The sequence below is a fragment of the Parasteatoda tepidariorum genome, chromosome 7 (genome assembly GCF_043381705.1).
Source record: "Parasteatoda tepidariorum isolate YZ-2023 chromosome 7, CAS_Ptep_4.0, whole genome shotgun sequence".
NCBI lineage: Eukaryota > Metazoa > Arthropoda > Arachnida > Araneae > Theridiidae > Parasteatoda > Parasteatoda tepidariorum.
The window spans coordinates 69,502,238-69,522,002 of record NC_092210.1 but is presented as its reverse complement, the minus strand read 5'-3'; the positions used below and the strand labels follow the sequence as shown (position 1 = coordinate 69,522,002).

The window sequence follows — 19,765 nt, the reverse complement described above, 5'->3', positions numbered from 1 at the left end:
TTACCTGAATAAAAAAAAGGCAGAAAATATACCACATTGAATCAAAATTTGTAATGAAATAAGCATATTAAAATATAAGTTTTAAAAAAATTGAGAAAAAAGCACCACTTTTTTCTAGAAAATGATCAAAAGTAATTTGGCTTGTACAGCCAAAAGCATTTATTACAGAATTTTTCTTTAAGTCTCGTGTTCTCGAAGTATACCAGAAATTGTATTTCGCTTTTACAAATCCATATAAAAAAAAAAAGAAGAAAGAAAAGAAGAAAAAGAGGGACCTAAATGACTTACCTAACAAGATTTACTTAACAAGATTTTGACTTACCTAAAATGTGTGTCTGATGGTGCATTGATGAGGGGGACAATGTTGTACTGGTAGATGAATGAGGGGGTAACTGACTACTTGTGATGATACCTGTTTGATCCTCAACATCAAGTGGGGTGGTGAGAGGTGATGGGAAATGTAAATTCGTCAGATCAGGCAATGAACCTGTATTATTTGAGATTGGCACAGATCCACACTCTTCTTGAGAGGGATAGATGCTGAAAGCAACACAAACAGCTTTCGTTTACAGCATTCACAAAATTATAGAACAATGGGAAAATGTACATATGTAAATTAAATAGTATGCTGAACAAAACAAAGATATGCTTAAAATAGTTGCTTCATACCAAAGAACAATTATAAATCCAAAGAAAATAGAAAATATGATAAATTGAAATTGTTAGAGATAACACGAAGAGATTTTCTTTCGAATAAAATACGTCAAAAGTATGAATACCTTTTTAACACTAAATTGTGGAGAAAGTAATTCCTATCTTTTTACAATCACTTATAAAATTCTGGCTTATTTGTGAGCCATGATCTGACCAAACAACAAAATTAAAATAACAGGTAATCAAATAAGAATAAAAACATTATTTTTAATACTGAATTTCTTATTTTACTCCGAGAAAAGTTAAATTAGAAGAATTTAACATAACATTTTTTTCTGCATTAATTACATAATAAACAGAGCTAGTTAAAAAGTTAAGTTATACTGATAAGATCTTGCAATAGAAGGATAAATTTCAAACAACAAAAGTAATGCATTTCTTTTTGTAAACAAACAGCACATATTTTATTATGAAACAAAATAGATATCACTTATACCTCATATGGCTCTGAGGCTTATGCCTCATATTAGGCTTAACTTTTCACCAACTTTCCTTGACACATACTTTATTTCTTAATTTAATGTATATATCAGAAAACTAAAACAGATGTTCTTTAAAAAAAAGTTATTTTATTTTTGCATTGAACGCAAACATTTCTTCATTAAATATTAAACTTTATTAAATTTCTAATAGTATTCTTATTAATTTTAAGAGTAATTGCTTTTAACTGTAAATTTCATATTATTAATTTTTAGAATATTTTTTTTAAGGTACGTTAATTTGTTTGGCATAAATAGAAAAATATAATGGTTATGTTAATAAGTAGAGAAAGGCACCTTTTGAATAAGAAAAAACAGAAGTTTTGATAGAACCATCATTAAACTTTTGAGATGGCTAATACAACAGTTGTAATTAAAGTCTTTTTTTCTTCTTCTTTGCTATAAAAGTGTTTTGATATGAGAAATATTAATTTTTTGTGATGTCACATTGGTCCTACATAATATACTCAACATAACATGTCTCTTATATATCACATATTTTTATAACAAAAAAAAAGAGACTTAAGATATAACTGTTCTACTAGCCATCTCCAAAATATTAAGTAAAGGTTTAATTTCATAATAATAGAGAATAGCAAAAATTTATCATTTTTGTATTGTAAATTGTCCATTAAAATTATTTTGGTTTTCCATTTTTTAACTGGACAGTGGTTCTTGGATGATCTAACTGAAACTTAACATTTTTATACAGCAATAAAATTATATTTTAATGCGAATAGTTTAGAAATTATTCTAAGAACATTCCAAGTTACATAAAGTATTTCCACTCACAAGCACACACTAATTAGTTTAATTTACATACAAGACAAATATATTATTTTAAAAGTATAATATTTTAGAGGTATTTACTTTATTCCTGGAACTTCACAAGATTTTGGCCTCGACTGTTGTAATGGCATAAGATGGTTCTGCAAATAACAAAATCATTTAAACAAACAAAAATCAACTTAAAGTAAATAAACAAGAGAGAAATAAACTCTAATACTGATAAAAAATTGGTTTGATATTTAATATTAAAATTTGGGGGATAATCAACAAATATTGAATGGAAAATTCTATTTTTCCTTTTTTTTATATAACATAAGAAAAAAGGAAATTGTTTTGAAATCAGAAATCAATAAAATAACAAAATATGCTACTTGAGACAAGCAAAGTTTTTCGGACACTAAAACTTAAGGCAAATGTCACAAAGTATCTAAAACTATTAAAAACATAAGGAAGAAACATACTGAAGATGAGATATAAGAAATCTAATCTAATTTAATTAAATCAAATTATCTAAGAAATTAATGTATAAATATAACTGAAAAGTCAATGTTCTGTTTAATGAGATATTTTTGCTAGTCAAATGGAATAAGATACAAATTTAATGATTGAGTTTCTGATAGATTTCTTATTAAATTAATTATAATTATATTTCAAGATTTGATCAATGCACAAACAATCTGGGATTGCCAAATTGGCTCCTTCAGACTTCAGTCTTTTTAGTGTTAATGGTATGNTGAAATCAGAAATCAATAAAATAACAAAATATGCTACTTGAGACAAGCAAAGTTTTTCGGACACTAAAACTTAAGGCAAATGTCACAAAGTATCTAAAACTATTAAAAACATAAGAAAGAAACATACTGAAGATGAGATATAAGAAATCTAATCTAATTTAATTAAATCAAATTATCTAAGAAATTAATGTATAAATATAACTGAAAAGTCAGTGTTCTGTTTAATGAGATATTTTTGCTAGTCAAATGGAATAAGATACAAATTTAATGATTGAGTTTCTGATAGATTTCTTATTAAATTAATTATAATTATATTTCAAGATTTGATCAACGCACAAACAATCTGGGAAGGGCCAGATTGGCTCCTTCAGACTTCAGTCTTGTTAGTGTTAATGGTATGTGACTTTTATAAAATTCTATTTCTCAAGAACAATTTGACAGATTTCTTTCAAAGTTTGTATTTTATCATTTAAAATTATATTATTTTAAATAATGTTAAAATTAATAATTATTGTTTGTATGATTTATCTTTGTATAAATGAATTTTATAATTGTGAGCAAAATTTTCTTGGTTGGTTTGAGAAGCATGCAAGATTTAGCAAAATAAACAAGTAAAATTCACATTAAGTGGTTCAAGCTTTTGACCTCTCCTGATCCAACTATTAGTATTATATAAACCAGATTTCGACTTCACCCTAAATTATATCTTAAATCCTATATTTTAAGAGTCATGAATCCACATCCATCGAAAAAAGGTATACTTTTTTCAGAGGAAGTATGTTTTCGTAACATCTAAAGGGGAAAGCAGCCAAAATTTTCAGAAAATAGAAGGATTTTTTTTAAAAAAAAGGAAAAAATAGGAGTGTTGAAAAACAAATAAAAATTTAACTTTAAAGTAATTTAATCAATTTTTATGAATATTAATTTAAATCAAAAAATATCTTTTTCCCTACGTAGCCAATATAAATTTTGAAAACAGTAATAAAAATAAAATTGCTGAAAAGATCAAAAATTATTTAAGTAAGACAGATATTTTACTTTCATTAGGACTTTAACAATATAATTATGATGCATAAGTAATTTGTATAAATAATATATTTCTATAAAATTGAGCTACAAAAATTTNGAAAAGATCAAAAATTCTTTAAGTAAGACAGATATTTTACTTTCATTGAGGCTTTAACAATATAATTATGATGCATAAGTAATTTGTATAAATAATATATTTCTATAAAATTGAGCTACAAAAATTTATCAAAAAATTGTTTTTGCCGAATTGGTATTTCATAAATAAAAAATTCTTATATTAAAAACTATTATTTTATCAAATTTAAAAATACATTCATTTCATACATAACTTTTTTTAAAGAGTTATTTTGGCATGGAAAAAAAAACAAGGAAAAATTCATAGCAATGATCAAAACGCTACATATATTTATGATGCTACATGTTAACAAATAAGTAATAATAGCTACATGTAAGCACATGTTAACAAATCTGAAATTGCAACAAAATCCCCACTCACAGTCAAATTTTATTTAAATGTACAATATATCAATTTTATTTAAATGTTCTTTATAAAAATAAAAAGTGAAAGCAACAACATGATTTTTAGAGCAAACTATCTTTCAAACTTTCGCGATTTCAGAATTTTTCTAATATTATCTAATTGAAATTCTAGCAGAAGCCCATCATTATGAAATTTTTTAATTTTTTTCTCAAATAAGAAAAGAAAAATCAGAAGCATTTCTTTCCCCTTTGATGGGTGAGAAAAGTATCTTTTGAAACTTGTTCAACAGAATAAAAAATATCTTTTAAAAATTTCTGCAAAAAGAAAACTAAAATTTTTTACTTCATTATACTTAATTTTTCATTATTAAGAAATGAAAATGGAAAAATCGTGAGCATTTCTTTTCCCTTCTATGCGCGAAAAAAGCAAGGAAAAAATCTTTCGCAATTACTCGAACGTTCTGTGACAATATCGCCATAATTCCGGCACACGATTATTGATACTATCTACAGTTTAACCTAAGTTTCAACATTTTGCTAAAACATTAATCGAAATCAAAAGGTAAATCTTATTGTGCATCACAATCTTATCTTTATGCTGAGCAATTTTATTTCTCCACCACTCCAACTAAACATGAATTGGCAAGCAGAAACAGAACCTGACGTAATAAAAAGAATTCATGTTCTACCACGTTCTGCCCCCTCCTCACACCCCATTCAAAATTAATGAATTAAAAAACAGGTGCAGTTGCAATGCTTGACCTTGAGTCTTTATTCTGTTCACTATGTTCAAAGGGGGAATAGCAGAAATGAGAGATGATTTTTAAAAATATAAGAAAAAGTAGGAAAAAGGAAAAAACAGGAAAAAAAGGAGGGGTGCTGAAATAGGAAAAGTAGGGGAAATTAGGTCTGCTGTCCCTGCATCTATATATATTTGAACATCGTTTGCACTAATTATTAGCATATCTGAGGCTATCAACATGAACTATAAGTTCTAGCACGCAAGAATCCGATCCCTAAATCAAAAGTTACTCAGAATGTTCTTTTTGCGCACTCTACAGATAGATATATAAAGCTTAAGCTGCAAAGCAAATTATGTCATGTACTTAAAACGAAATTGCCAGCTCCCCTCCCTTGAAAATATATTGAACTATACACTGTAAAAGCCACACAAAAAATTTGCAATAATAATTGGCATCCACCTCTAAAAGAAAACTGTGAAGAGGGAGGAAGTAAATCACACTTGTAAACACTGTGTTTATTATAAAAAAATTACACTTCAAATGCCTTTTAAAAAAACAATTTATGCTTTTGAGAGACATAATATTGATAAAGAAAAGAAATTCTAAGGATTCTGAAGAAAAGGGTACATAAAACTTACTTTTTTTGGGTCCCAATAACTGTTAACTTGATCATTTTCGTGCAATAGTACTCTATCAACTTCTACAAAAATCAAAAATGGTTTGTAAGAAAAAAGAAAATATTTAATGCTATTTTCAAACCTCTATAGCAATTTTTATCTGTCAATTATGCAAAAATATTAATATTATACAGATGACAATCTTCTAGATGATTCCTAGATAATAAAATTTAAAAGCGATTGCTACAACTCCAAGGTCAAATATACATAAGAGATAAATAAAAATTATTAACAAAAAATTTTTTATGTGTATTCAGCATGAAGGATAAATTAATTCTAATGATAAAATATAAAACAGAGAAATCAAATAACTAAGAGTTTAGTAACATTCTTAACATCTTAACTGGTACACCAATTTTAGTAATGGATAAAATAATAAAAGTCATACATAAAAATCAACTACATACCAAATGTCCTGTTATTAGGAGGTGTATTGGCACCATGATAGTTGTCTTGGGGGTTCATAGCACTCTGATGAAGGGCAGAATCTGAATTGGTCCTAAAATAGCATAAGTTAATATTGAATTTCTTGGTGATAACTTTATAAAAAATGTTTGTTGAAAAAGTATTTATTGTTATAATATAGAAATTTAGAATTTTCATACAAATGTTCAGTTAGAATGTTTATTTATAATCATAGAAAGCAATTTAAATTCTTTTTCCCATAAAATGTGTTTTTTCCCTCATAAATATTATTTTAATAATAAGCGACTAATAAAATGATGAGTTTATAATTTTTTTCAATATACACAGCATTTTCTGGGAAGTAAAAATACTTTACTAATAGCAGCAAAGGAAATGTTTCTATGAATCTATTAACAACAAGTACAGTAACCTTGAGTTTCACTTTTCCCACGAAGTCATTCATCATTTTTATGGTGAGCCTTGTCTGAGTAGCATGTCTATATAACGTTCGCCTCAATTAAAAATCCCACCAGTTGTAAAGTGCACTCCATAACATTTCTCATGCAAAAGGTAAATAAAAATAATACAAGTCAAAACAAACGCAGGATCTTGCTGACAAAGAGTTTATTTGGTTTTTAAAAAATTAAGGCTAATTTCATTTCGCTTACACATCAGAAAATTCATCACATCTAAAATATTTAAAGAAAACTCAAAAATGGCAAATTTCTTTATAAAAGAAATAGTTTGTTAAAACTAATAAAATAATTTACTTTACCTCCGCCAGTTGGTATCAGGTGGTGGTGAAAGATAAGATGAATTGTAAGGTGAAGCATCAGCCTAAAAGTGAATTAGAAATTAAATCCACATATATACTTCCAAGTAAAAAAATTAAACCAAAAGATTTTAATAAAGACTCAATACAACTTCATTTAAACTAAAATAGAAATTCAAAGGTGAGGTCATTATATTTTGAGTGCACAAAAATAAAAATATTTACTTTAAAAAAAAAACACTAAACTTATTTTGACCATCAAATTACATTAATAAGAATTAAGAAAGTAACAGAATAATTGATAATTACCCGACTTACTTTTTTAATGCAAATATATACTTAAAAGTAATATCTAACATATTACATAATGTGAGAAGAATATGTTTAAAGAAAATCTGGTTCCAGACATTATTTTTAATAAGTAACACACATTCAGATAACTGCAAAGCCTAAACATAATACAGCATATGAGAGGTGAATACTTAGCAATATACCAAAACAGACCAGCAAAATTTACAAATAAAAATATGAGTGACATTTTTCACTAAGATATTTTGTGTACAAAACCTTTAAATTAACTACTTGTACACATAATTGCTACAAAAAGATATCTATATATTGTTAAATGAACATTTCAACAGCTTTTATCTAGATTTCTTGCACAAAGATTCAATATTAATTACTCAAGGATATAACTCTAAAATGCTAATTAATTTGAGCAGATAGTATTTTAAATTACAAAGATAGGCTTTCTCTAAAATGCCTTCCTTTTATTTATTTATTTATATGTTATTATTTTGGGCAGATTTGGGTTCTAGTCAGTTAAATTATAGGAGGTAAATGCAATCTGGAAAATACATATTCAATAGATTTATTAGTTGAAAGTTTAAGATAAGAGAGACAAATTGAGACGTTATGGAGACAAGTTGAAAGTTTGGTTCTTGTGATATAAATTTCATTTACACATTTTCATAAAAAGATAATTTCAAGCAAAATATTTTTTTATGATAATCTATTAATTTTTTATTATTTAATTTATAATAATTGCTAAAATTTTTCTAAATTAAGTTACAAAAATTTTAATTTTGCAATTTTAAATATCTAAACAAAAAACTTCATATATAAAGGTTCAAAAAATTATTGAAATTTTCCAAAGGGTCAAAAAAGTTGAAAATAAAAGATTTTTGAAAAACTTTTATAATTCAAAAACCTTTCAATCAGTTTCATTAAAATATTGGACTTCCCTAGGGAGCTCCTTCCCAGTTAACTTTCTTGGGTCGCACTGCTGCCTGGCAGTACAAAACACACACTAAAACTAGTAAAATTACCCTTTTATTTTCAAATGCAAAACGACGACTCTGATGAGGAACTGCATGCCGTCCTCTTTCTCGGTGCATTCTGTCTGCTGAGACTTCTCGTCCTTGCTTCATATCTTCTAAACTATTTAAAGCACTCTATAAAAGAAAAAAGAAAAATATATAAAGTTGTAAAATCTACAGTAAAGAACGAGTTGAGGTTCAACAATGGGCAATTACGGCATCTCCTTATTTTTTTAAAATTTCACTCCCAACTCATTGGAAATTCTTTTCTGAACCCGAAAATCTGATTGTTTTTTCTCCAAACTGCGTATATATTTAATTACTAAACATTTAAATTGCCCAAAAAGAGCCTCGTTGGTGATGCAATCAAAAACAATTTCCGATTGGTCATGGTAATGGCAAGTTATGTGCTGAATGGAAATGTGCCGTCTCCATCTGCTAAGGCTATTTCAATGTTCTTTCATTTTTTATATCATTTATATTGTATGAATATCCCTTGTATATTATTAGTATATTATTATTAATACAATAGTCTAAAGGATTTAGATCTGGTGAAGAAGGGGTTGACATCAAATCGAAGAAGGGGCTAAAATAACTTGACATCAAATTTACTTATCTGAGAATCCTACATAAAATTTTAAATACAACCAATAGAAAACAAAAACTCATGTATTTAAAACAAAACAAGTTGGCATCTCTACTGCAGCAACAGGTTAGTGGCATAACATATTCCACTGTAATCCCATTGATAAAATAAAGTGAAAAATAAAAACAGCACTTGTAAAAATTAAAAGACATACAGAAGGGGAAAAATAAAGCATGATGATCGTTCATGAAAAAATCTGATCTATGGCACAACAAAGAAAAATACCCGAATTTATTCGTTTAGAAGCTAATTGGTAAGAAATGTCCTCAGTTTTTCATAACTGGTTGCAAAATAATAGTTTTTTTCTATATTTTGATTAAAATAGTCACCAGTCTCCTTCACTTTAAATAGTCGTTTTTTATTTGTCAATGGCAGCCCTGCATTTATTACCTATTCTAGCAAAGAAACTGTAAATCCAACTATAAAAAATTATGCTTCAAACAAATTTAAAAAATTAAAATATGCATTCTTTTAACATATGCATTCATTTATCGATACTTTCGTTTTTCTCCCAAATATTTGACATAAATATTCGAACTCAAAATACTTATTTTAGTTTAAAAGTTTATTTAATTTTGTATATACAGTGTTTCAAACAAAAGGAATATAAATACAAACGTTACTCATAATACATACCTGTAAATCAATGCTATTGTTACCAATCTGATTTACGTTAGGTAAAGAGCCAGCTCTGTATGAACCAAGAGACTGGTTAATTATGAGGTGATGATTTTTTGGAGGACCCTGTAAAAGCAAATAAAGAAATATTAAAATTAAAATCTAAACAAAATGAAGATGACAAAAAAAATATGAAGTATTGTATTACAGACAGAAAATTAGTTTTTGTAGATCATCAAAAACCTACAGACATCTCTTTTAGTTTAGCAGAGTTTACGGCATTGCATAGTTGACCAGATACTGATTTTAGCAAAGGAAACAATTATTTTGGTTTTGACACATAATATTTAAAACATAATATTTTTGAGGTAGTCAAAAGCCACTTTTTTTTTTTGTTTTTGTTTAAACCACTAAAAAAATTAGGGCTAAAAATGAAAAAGGCTGCTTTTTTTAAACAATATATTTCAAAAACTGTCATTTCAACTGAAATTTTAAAAAATTTGGAGCAGCAACTTTTTAAATAAAATATACTCAATTGTTTTGAAAGATACAGTTATATGGAAAAGTGCCTAATTTTCAAAATAATTATTTCAAATTTTAGAAGAAGTAAATTTGAGTAGATAAATTTAAGCTATAACAAGCGTTATTTTATTTCTAATAATCTTTAGAAAAATAAAAACTACAATTTTTTGAGCTTAACCCTTTGCTTATGGGGTTCTATGTTGTACCATCACTTATGGTCCACATGTTGTACCAGCCGTAAGCAAAAGGTCAATTAAATATAATTCTATATAGTTTTAAATTTTATTTTAAACTGAGAGTAAACAATAGGTATACATAAAAAAATTCTCTTTTTTTGATTACTAGATTTGTAAAACTAATAATCAAAAAAATAAATACTGTGAATAACAAAAGTTATTGTGAATAACAAAAAAACAGTTACTGTGAATAACAAAATATTACAAAAAGTCAATACAGACTATTTGTAGGTAAAAACTTGAGATTTTTAAAAATAAAAACCAGTCAGTCTGGTATTTTTCACAAAAGACCGGCTTTTTTGCAACCTAGAGTATTTTCCGAAAATAAATGTATGGAGAAAGAAAGTATCATGATAATAGCAGTAACAAAGGCTGGGATAGCCTGGTTGGTGCATGTCCAAGAGTTTGTGGGCTCGATCTCCGCCGATCGAAGACTCCCCGTGTAGTAAATGGTGACTGGTTAAACCTGTCAAGTCACAAAGTCCTAAATGTTCCCATAACAAATCATACCTCTTGGGGTAATCATCCAGGAGTTTCCTTGTCTCCCGAATTGGCTCAAAATTACAAGGCTACAGAATTGAACATTAGTCGTAAACTCAAAAAATTAGGTTGGCTGTTCAACGTCGGATATAAAATAAAATAGCATTAATACAATATTAATTGAAAGTTAAATAAAAGGCCATAATCTTTTATCTTCAAACACAGTAGTTGACTATAAATAATTAAAAACTGTAATTGCAAATTTACACAATAGGTAATTTTAATTCTTATTTATACTCACAATCCCCGTGGCAAAATCGTAGCGACAAGGTGACATTGTCGCAGAACGTTACAGAGTTCTTGCAGAAGGAATTTTCCTTTAGAAAGTAAAAAATTTTGTTTTTCTTTCTGCAAAAATTTTATTTTCTCTAAAATTATATTTAAAAGATGCCTTTTTTGAAGATCAGAGGAAAAGGAAATCATCGTAATTTTTCGATTCTTCTTTGAAAAGAATAAAAATAAAGAATATTGAAGGAAGAAAAAAAAATTTCTGCAAAAATTTTTGAAATATTTTTTGCCTCCACAATTATATTCAAAAGATGCCTTTTTCATGCATCAGAGGGAAAGAAATGCTCATTATTTTTTAATTCTTATTTGAGAAAATAAATAATTAAAAAAAAATTGGTTTTCTTTCCTTTCACAGATTTTACGATTTTCAACTATATTATGTTATGATGATTTGCGAAAAAAAATAATAATTAGTGCATCACAAAATTTGAGAATATCGCCAATGATATTAAAATAAAAAAATATTACATATTCACTAAAAAAAAAATAAATAAATAAAAAAAAAACATTTTATTATATCCAAATAGAGTTTTTTTTCTTTGTAAATACAACGTTTCTGTTACTTTAATTAACATACATATTAGTTATTATTAAAAGTATCTTGTAGAAAGATATTAGTGCTAGAGAGGTTTGTCGCAGAAAGCCCAAAAAAATTTTGCCAACTTTTTATAAAAACTGACAAAGAAATCAAAATGACAAAATTTAGATATTAATGTTGTCACAATTACAACTTAAAGCAATTGTGCAGATATTCTAAATTATTCAATTCTTGTTAAGAATAAAAAAAGAAATACAAAAATGCCAAGTAAACTTCGAATTAAAAATTTAAAAAGCAAATTAATAAAACTACACTTAAAATTTTTTTAAAAAAAATTTAATTTTTTTTAGCTATTTAGATTGATTAACAAAGTTAATATTTTTATTTTCTAAATTAAACTATTGGAACACAAAACAGAATGTACTCATACCTTTTTAAACACTTGTAAGTAGATTATTTTACATCAATTTAAAAAAATATTAATAGCAGTCATAAATTTGCTCTTAAGTTTTAAAATTTAGTATTGTTATGCTTACTAACTATGTTCTTATTGTCAAGTAATTTGTTCCATTATCATTGTTTGAAATTAGACTAACAAGAAACTAAATATGTAATAGCATAACCAACTGAATCTAAGATTCTAAAAGTTTTTCAAACAGAAAATATAATAATTTTCAAATAGTAAATACATAAGTTTTCAAATAGAAAGAGTAATAATGAGATAACGTTTTTAAGAAGGGGAAGCAAACAGCTAAACAAAACAAAAAAAAAGTAGTTTAATCCATAGCTTTTAAACTTTCATTTTGTGCAGTATATTTCTTTGAACTTAAAAAAAAAGGAGAGACAAAAAGACAACACTTATTTCAAAACAACTAAAATCCATAGTGTATTAAAATTATTACTATAAAAAAATTTATGAATTACCTCCAAATTTAAAGACTAATTTTACAACTTATTACAATATTAATAATCACTAAAAAGATTGACTACAATATGAAAATAAAGTGCAATACGATGTTACATCATATTTTTAGATAATGCAGACAGTTAGCGAATATCATTAATTTTTATTTTTAACAAAAATTATGGAAAACTAAAAGTATTGAGGGGAAAAAAATTTCTTAAGGGGGAGATTCGCTATTCAGATGGCAGAATGGCACCCTTGACTCGTACCTTAGATCAGCGACATATTTTCAGTTTGTCAATACTACAATAACATAAATAAATACCAATAAAGAAACTAAAATAACACGCAATGTTGGGTCTTTTAAATAATTTCAATAGTCACAGATCATTTTAGGTATATAGTAGTTCATTTATAACAGACAATAAAATTACAATACAATAAATAAACTTACAATATTTCGTAGAAAAGAAGCCACAACAAGATTCTTGCAGTAATATTTAACTTTCATTTTAGACATATTTTGGACCTCAGCAAAAGCAAAGTTATTTTTATTTAAAAATAATGAAATATTGTAATATGGAAGAAGGGTTTTATTGTTTTAAAATTGTCTACATGTTTCTGAATTAAATTTTTTAAAATTTATTACTTTTTATCCTTTGATAAAATAAATAATTGCATTAATATCACTGTTTGTAAGATATAATTAAAATTATCTTGATTTTTAATCAAAATCAAGCACTTGAATTCATTATAAATAGAATTCCAAAATGGGAAAAAATCATTTGGTCTTTTACAGTTGCTATGTATAAAACACATTTGCTATGCTTGATCTTGAGGTCAAACGCCTGCGACAGGCTTATAATAAAAAGAGGTGAAAAATGAAATGAAAATAGAAAATGATTTCGTTCGAAGGATGGTGTTTAGTAAAAATATTTCATGCAGCAATAGTTCATTCTTCAAAGAAGAAATGAAAAAAGGGGTTTCATTTTTTTATGCTAACTCTTTTTCATTTGATACCTGATTTCAAGGTTGGCAAGTTTTTGACACATGACTGTTTTTACCGGTTTATACCATGGTTTTTAACCCTCTGTATAAAACGTCAAAAACCCATAGTTTTGGTAAAACTGTATTTTTATTTGAGTTTAACTGCTTATAATTGAAAATTAATTCATTTTTGGGCAATAAAATTAGAAAAAAAAGTTGTTGAAAGATATTTTAGAACAGATTCTTGCATTTTCCCAACATTTATCAAAACATACTATTTGAAGTAAAATATTAGGATACTAAACAAAATTTTCAACATTTCCAAGCATCATCTTGTTTAGCATATTACATTACTAAAGAACGTCAAATCATTCTTGAGTTAGAGTTTGTTAGTAGTTACAAGTTTTGAAAGTTTTGTTTAGCTTATTTCTAATATTTAAGAAATGCCAAATTTTAAATTCTTCTTTTTAGTTCTTGAATTTATAAATAGTTCCAAGCTTCTTTGTTTGTTTGTTTATTTATAACAATTAAGAAGTGCAAAATTTTGAATCCTTTGCAAATCAAGCTATAATGATAAAAGTAAGTATCACTATTTCAATACGTATATTACAATATTTCTATATGAATGTATATCCTTCTATAAGAATACATGTATATACAGTATACTCTCGGTTATCCGCGCGCGGATTATCCGGTTTGCAGATTATCCGTGCTCATTCCGGAGTCACACAAAAAATATAAAGAGAAACATTTTCAAGATTTAAAAAAATTTGATTCATGAAGTTATAACACTACCAAATTTTTGGAAGCAATATTCGTTATTGGATTGCAGTATATGGAATATCAGCAGCATGGTCAAAGGTAAAATCGTCTGCGTTATCACGATCTTGGAGAAAGATCATACCGCTTGATGAACAATCCTCTTCAGATGTTCAAGAAAAATATGATAACAGTATTCTCGAACAAGCAAAAGAAATCTAAGGTTTCGAAATTCTTGATGAAGAAAATTTAGAAGATTGGTTTCAAAGTGATGCATGTGAGCCTGGCTTCCAGTATTTGACTGATGAAGACATCGTTATGTTGTTAAATCAAATAGTGATGATAGTAACTGATGCAGAAGATGTAGTAAATGAATGAAATACAATTTCTCATTCTGCTGCTCTGTGGAAACTTTATTAGATTATATGGGAGGATTTGATTACGGTGACATTACTGCGGTTCGTAAAATATGTGTATCGATATATGGCGAAGACGCATTACACATTTTTTAATAAGGAAAATTCCTAGTTTGATGTTATGCATGCTAATGTCAGTAATTTTTATATTTTTTGTACTGACATTGAATTTTTCTTTAATAAAAGGAGTTTTCGGATTATCCGTGTTTTTCGATTGTCTGTGCGACCTGTCCCGGTGATTAACCCGGATAATCGGGAGTGCACTGTAGTTGCAAAACCAATAGCAATCATTTACAACATTCATTTATAAAGACAACTATGCAAAAATAATATATTGTCCGCAATATGCCATAAATTAAAGAAAACAGTAGGCTTTGGATGGTTTTTACCACTGTCATGTCAAAAACCAGTTTTTGATGGCAAAAACCCAACCCTGCCTGATTTAGATTTCTTTTTTACTTTTCCTTTTCTTTCTTTTTTTTTTGGAAAAAAAAACATGAGTTTAAGCATTGACAGGTCTAGTTTTTCTAATTTCTTTCCTACTAAAAATCCTGTCGTTGATGAAATGTTCCATTTTGAAATATCAAAAAAGTATGAAAATCATGACAAAATACCAAAAATCAACAATCAATTGTTTGGTAGAGTTATAAATACATTTAGTACAAATCATAATTTAAAGCACTTTGATTAATCCTCAAGAGTAGAGGATATACTTTTTTCTACATAGAATAAAGCAAACACAATGTGAATAAAACATAAATAAATGACAGAAATGGACAAATAACAAAATGAACAAGAGGTAATATTATGCATTTAAGCATTTACCATTTCTGCGTTTTTACTTGCGCTTTATTCATGTTCTTTTAGTTCTATGCATTTCAATTGAAATATCATTCATATCAAAGTAAATACCAACTATACTAAATAAAACAGAGGCTCGTAACAAACCTTACATAAATAATACTTTCGTAAGTAGGTACATAAAAAAAAGAGAAAATTAAAATTTAATTATATAAATCTAAAAGTTGTAGTACAATATATGTTATTTGATGACATATTTAGTTTGAATTACTTTTAGCAACAATCACTCATTAAAATTGAACTATCATTCACATTAGATATCTACTACTAAACTAAATGAAAGAAAGGCTTAAGTATAAACATAACATTATAAATATTACGTAAATTTAAAAAAAATTTAATAATAACATAAATTTTAAACTGATTTTAGTACAGCAAAGGATCAAAAGGGTACCAAACATTTAAATAAGTTTAATATTATAAAACCTTTAACACATAAAAATTAACATAACTCTATTATCAAATATTAAGAATATTTCCTAGCTAGGATTGGGCGATAAATCGATGCATCACGAACGATTGATTTAAGGCATGTATCTGCATGCCGATATAGTGACTTCCGTTTTAAGCGATGCACCAAAAATTTGATTTAACCCAGCGATATAAGACAACCCTTGTGGTTTACCTACATAACGATTTAACATTCTAGCTGTGAAGATGTTGATTGCATCTAGCTAGGAAAACGATGTTCATTTCGTGATGTTGACTGACGAAGAGCTAATTTAATCGGAATTCCCGGTTTTGCATGAGGACCAGGGTTGAATTATAGAATGCAATGCACAGTTTTATCTTTGAGATTTTAAGTATCATGAAGATTATTTTCAGCGGGACTTACGTTATTTTGCGGTCGCTGTGCCTTTCATTTCGTGCAGATTTAATGTTTCGAGTAAATTATTTTCAGTTAGACTTATGCTACTTAGCGATTGTTGTGCATTATTTTGTCACTTTTATTCTGTAGGGATTTAACGGTTTTTGTCAATTATTTTTAGTAGACATACTGTTACTTTTTTATCGCTGTTATTTTACGTTTTCATTCTGAACTTAATATCAATGAAAAGAAATTATGAATATACAAAAAAAAAATTCTTCATTGAATTTTTAATCATTGTTTTTCATTTTATGATAAAATTTAATAGGGGTATTTTATATTTAAGTAATTCATACTTTTATAAAAGTTAGTCTGTTTGTTTAATAAGTTTATTTACTGCATGTAAGTATAATAATTTGATTATTTTTAAACCAATAAATCCTATTTTTAATTATAAAAAATTAAAACTATTAATTTGCTTTAATTTTTGCAAAAAGTAAAACAAAGTTTGTGCTATTTTTTCTAAAAAATACTTTGGCTATTAGTTAAATTGGCCAATTTTTTTAAATTAAATAAAAAGTTAAGCAATGTTTAGACACTTTTCAATAATTTAACAACATTACTTTTAAACATAGTATTTCTTTTAATTTTTGTTAAAATTCTTTTTGTTCGTTTGATAATTTGTTACATAGTCAGAGTCAGTATTATTTTTAAACCAATTAATCTTTAGTCTATTTTATTTTCAAAAAAGAAAATAAATAAATAAAAAACTTTCACTTATATTTACATTTTTTAAGTCAATACATTTTTATTATTTTAAATAAATAAATAAAAGAAGGCCTAACAATGTTCCAAAAGCATGTTTTTTTTTTCAACAAATAGTTTAAAAATTGTTTTACTTACTTTTCTGAACATTTCTTTGGTTTGTTTCTTATTTCAGTTTTTTTTTTTCCCCCTTTAATGCATGTATGTAAAATATTCTGTTACAGTTTTTTTATTATTTTAAAACTAATAAATCTTAAGTCATTTTTAATTTTTAAAAAAAAATTTAAACAAAACAAGACAGTGGTCTTAAGCCAATCCATCTTTATAATTTTAATTGAAAAAATTAAATAATGCTATTGATTTAAGCATTTCTTTAGATTATAGATTTATTCTACTTATTTATTTTTGATTGATTTAAAGATTTCTGATAGATAATTTTTTAACATATGTTAAATCGCTCTATATCACCGTATCACAATGTCTAACAGACGATATATCACGATATAAAGTTTCTTACATCACCCAGTCCTATTCTTGGCAGAACATATTAGCACAGCTATTTTAAAATTTTATATCTAAGTAAAATTTTTAAGTATGTAATAAAAAAACCAAATATAAACATGGGTATATCATTAAAAAGTCAAAACTTTAAAATTACTAAACATAAATTTAACTCTGAAGTTACAATAAGTATATAAAATTGAAAAACATAATATGTCTAATCTGATATTCAAAATATATATATATATATTTTTTTAATGTCAGATAAAATACAAAAAAAATAATCAAAATATATTTAAATAAATAAACAGTGAGGATGTTAAATTAGTAATTTTTAATTCCCGTCGAAAAAGCTTAAAGAATTCTTCGAGGAAATCAAAACGGATTATAAGATATATACCACATACAGTAAATTAATACTCAATGACACCAAATTCAACGATCTATAATGAATTCAACAAATACTTTAATTTCATGCTAAACATAGTTATCATAAGATTGCATAGCATAGACAAAATAACATAGTTATTATAAGATTACTGAAAATCTATAAACATCAATTTTAAAGTCAGATGCATAAACATAAACAGAGTCGTAACGTAGTACTCACTACTTTTACATGTAAATAAGATGCCAGTTAGTAATGATCATAATTTTTACAAATTAAACAAATAAAAGGTTTAAAATCATTTGGACAATGTAATGCACCGCAATTAAATAAGGAAAGTATAAATTAAAGCCAAATTTGTTTGTAAATAATGCGTTCAGCTCGTAAGGAATGCAATGTTTTGACAGTATTGAACCACAGATACCCAAACAAATCGCATTGGTATTAAGTTTGAGAAGCACTTAATTATTAAACTTTAAGAAGTAGATCAATTTTAATAATTACCCTCGTAGCTCCAATAACTTCTTTCATAATTTGCTCAAAAGCAGCCGTTTCTTCAGCTTGCTTTTGATTATGAAGAGCTATTTTTTCACTAAACTTCCTCGGATTCGCCATCACGGAGTTTTGCTTGTACCTACATACTCTTCAACCCAGTAAATAATGACTGGACGTGAAAATTAATCAATAAAAAACAAAAACATAAGCTGAGACGCAGTAAACAAACATGCATTATCCTCCATGTTTGATGCTCAGCTCAATGTTAAGCGGAAATAAGCACAACAGCCCAACGATATTCAATATTAGTAGGATTTCATTTTTAAAAAAATGATCTTAAGAGATAACAGCAACAGGGAGAAGATCCTTCACGTTCTCTCTGCATAAAATTAATACAATACTTTGTGCACCCAAAAATTTTAAATAAAAGAAACTAATTTTGAAAAATAAAAAACTTAATATTGAATTGCTTATTATAAAAAACTTGCAAATAATTCGAAAACTGTTTTAAACTGCAGTAAAACAATTACAATTATTTAGCATTAAAACTCAATAATTAATTAAATTATTTAAGTTGGTCAACTGGAATGTCTATGACCTTGAGCGTTTAATAAAATAATAAATTGAATGAAGGAGATTTAGTTCATAAAATCATGTTCAATGCTTTAAGACACTTACAACTTTTATTCATTTACGAACGAGTTAGCTCGTTCTTTTTTTTTTTTTTTTTTTTTNACTTACAAAAAAAAAAAAGGTATCATTTAAGTTCAAGCAGAGCCAACAAATTTTGGTCGAAGTCGAATTTTTCTTTTTCTATGTAATGTTTAATAATTTTTTATTTTCGCCTCGTCGTTTTATTTTAAACTTCTTATCAATTTATCTGTAACTGTAGATTACTAATATTTAAAAACTTGTCTGCAAGATAAATCAGCCATAGCAGGCAAGTTAAAAAATCTCGGAACTGCTACACCTAAGTATAATAGTGCAAAAAACAGGATTATTTTGTCAAATATAATAGGAATTTATAACTTCTTTTGTTTACCTGCAAGATGTAGTGAAACAAATTTTTTAAAAACCTTGATATATCTTTCACTTTATATAAAATAATAAAGTAACTTTAAAATGATGCTCAGGGTGTGTTTATTTTCAGGTCTCTGTCCATTCCTGATATTCATTGGTAAAAGATTTGTTTTTAACGGTCACAAAGTTATTTATTCTGTAAAAAGAAAAATTTGACTCAGAAACATCATTAAATTTAATATAGCAAAAGATTTAGTTTTAGAAAGCTAAATTAATATTGCAGGAATCAGTGCATTTTTTAGAAAATTAATTTGCCTACTAATTAAATTGAT

General features: G+C 26.5%; 1 protein-coding gene across 10 annotated transcripts in view; it reads right to left on the bottom strand.

Annotated features, from left to right (window-relative positions):
- LOC107448198 (CREB-regulated transcription coactivator 1) overlaps positions 1 to 19,092 on the bottom strand; it is a 75,191-nt gene extending 56,099 nt beyond the window's left edge. For 3 of the 10 annotated variants that reach the window (XM_043051623.2, XM_043051626.2, XM_043051629.2), the window contains exons 1-8: positions 18,423 to 18,892; positions 9,424 to 9,531; positions 8,151 to 8,276; positions 6,826 to 6,887; positions 6,053 to 6,144; positions 5,607 to 5,668; positions 2,064 to 2,122; positions 323 to 540 (exon numbers count right to left, since the gene is read on the bottom strand). In XM_043051623.2, coding sequence (XP_042907557.1) covers positions 323 to 540; positions 2,064 to 2,122; positions 5,607 to 5,668; positions 6,053 to 6,144; positions 6,826 to 6,887; positions 8,151 to 8,276; positions 9,424 to 9,531; positions 18,423 to 18,533 — 838 coding nt within the window. In that variant the 5' untranslated portion in view covers positions 18,534 to 18,892. Of the gene's footprint in view, positions 1 to 322; positions 541 to 2,063; positions 2,123 to 5,606; positions 5,669 to 6,052; positions 6,145 to 6,825; positions 6,888 to 8,150; positions 8,277 to 9,423; positions 9,532 to 18,422 lie in introns of all 10 variants that reach the window. The other 7 variants (XM_043051628.2, XM_071183574.1, XM_071183573.1 and 4 more) reach the window with 5 other exon arrangements.
- Between the last annotated feature and the right edge of the window lie 673 nt (positions 19,093 to 19,765).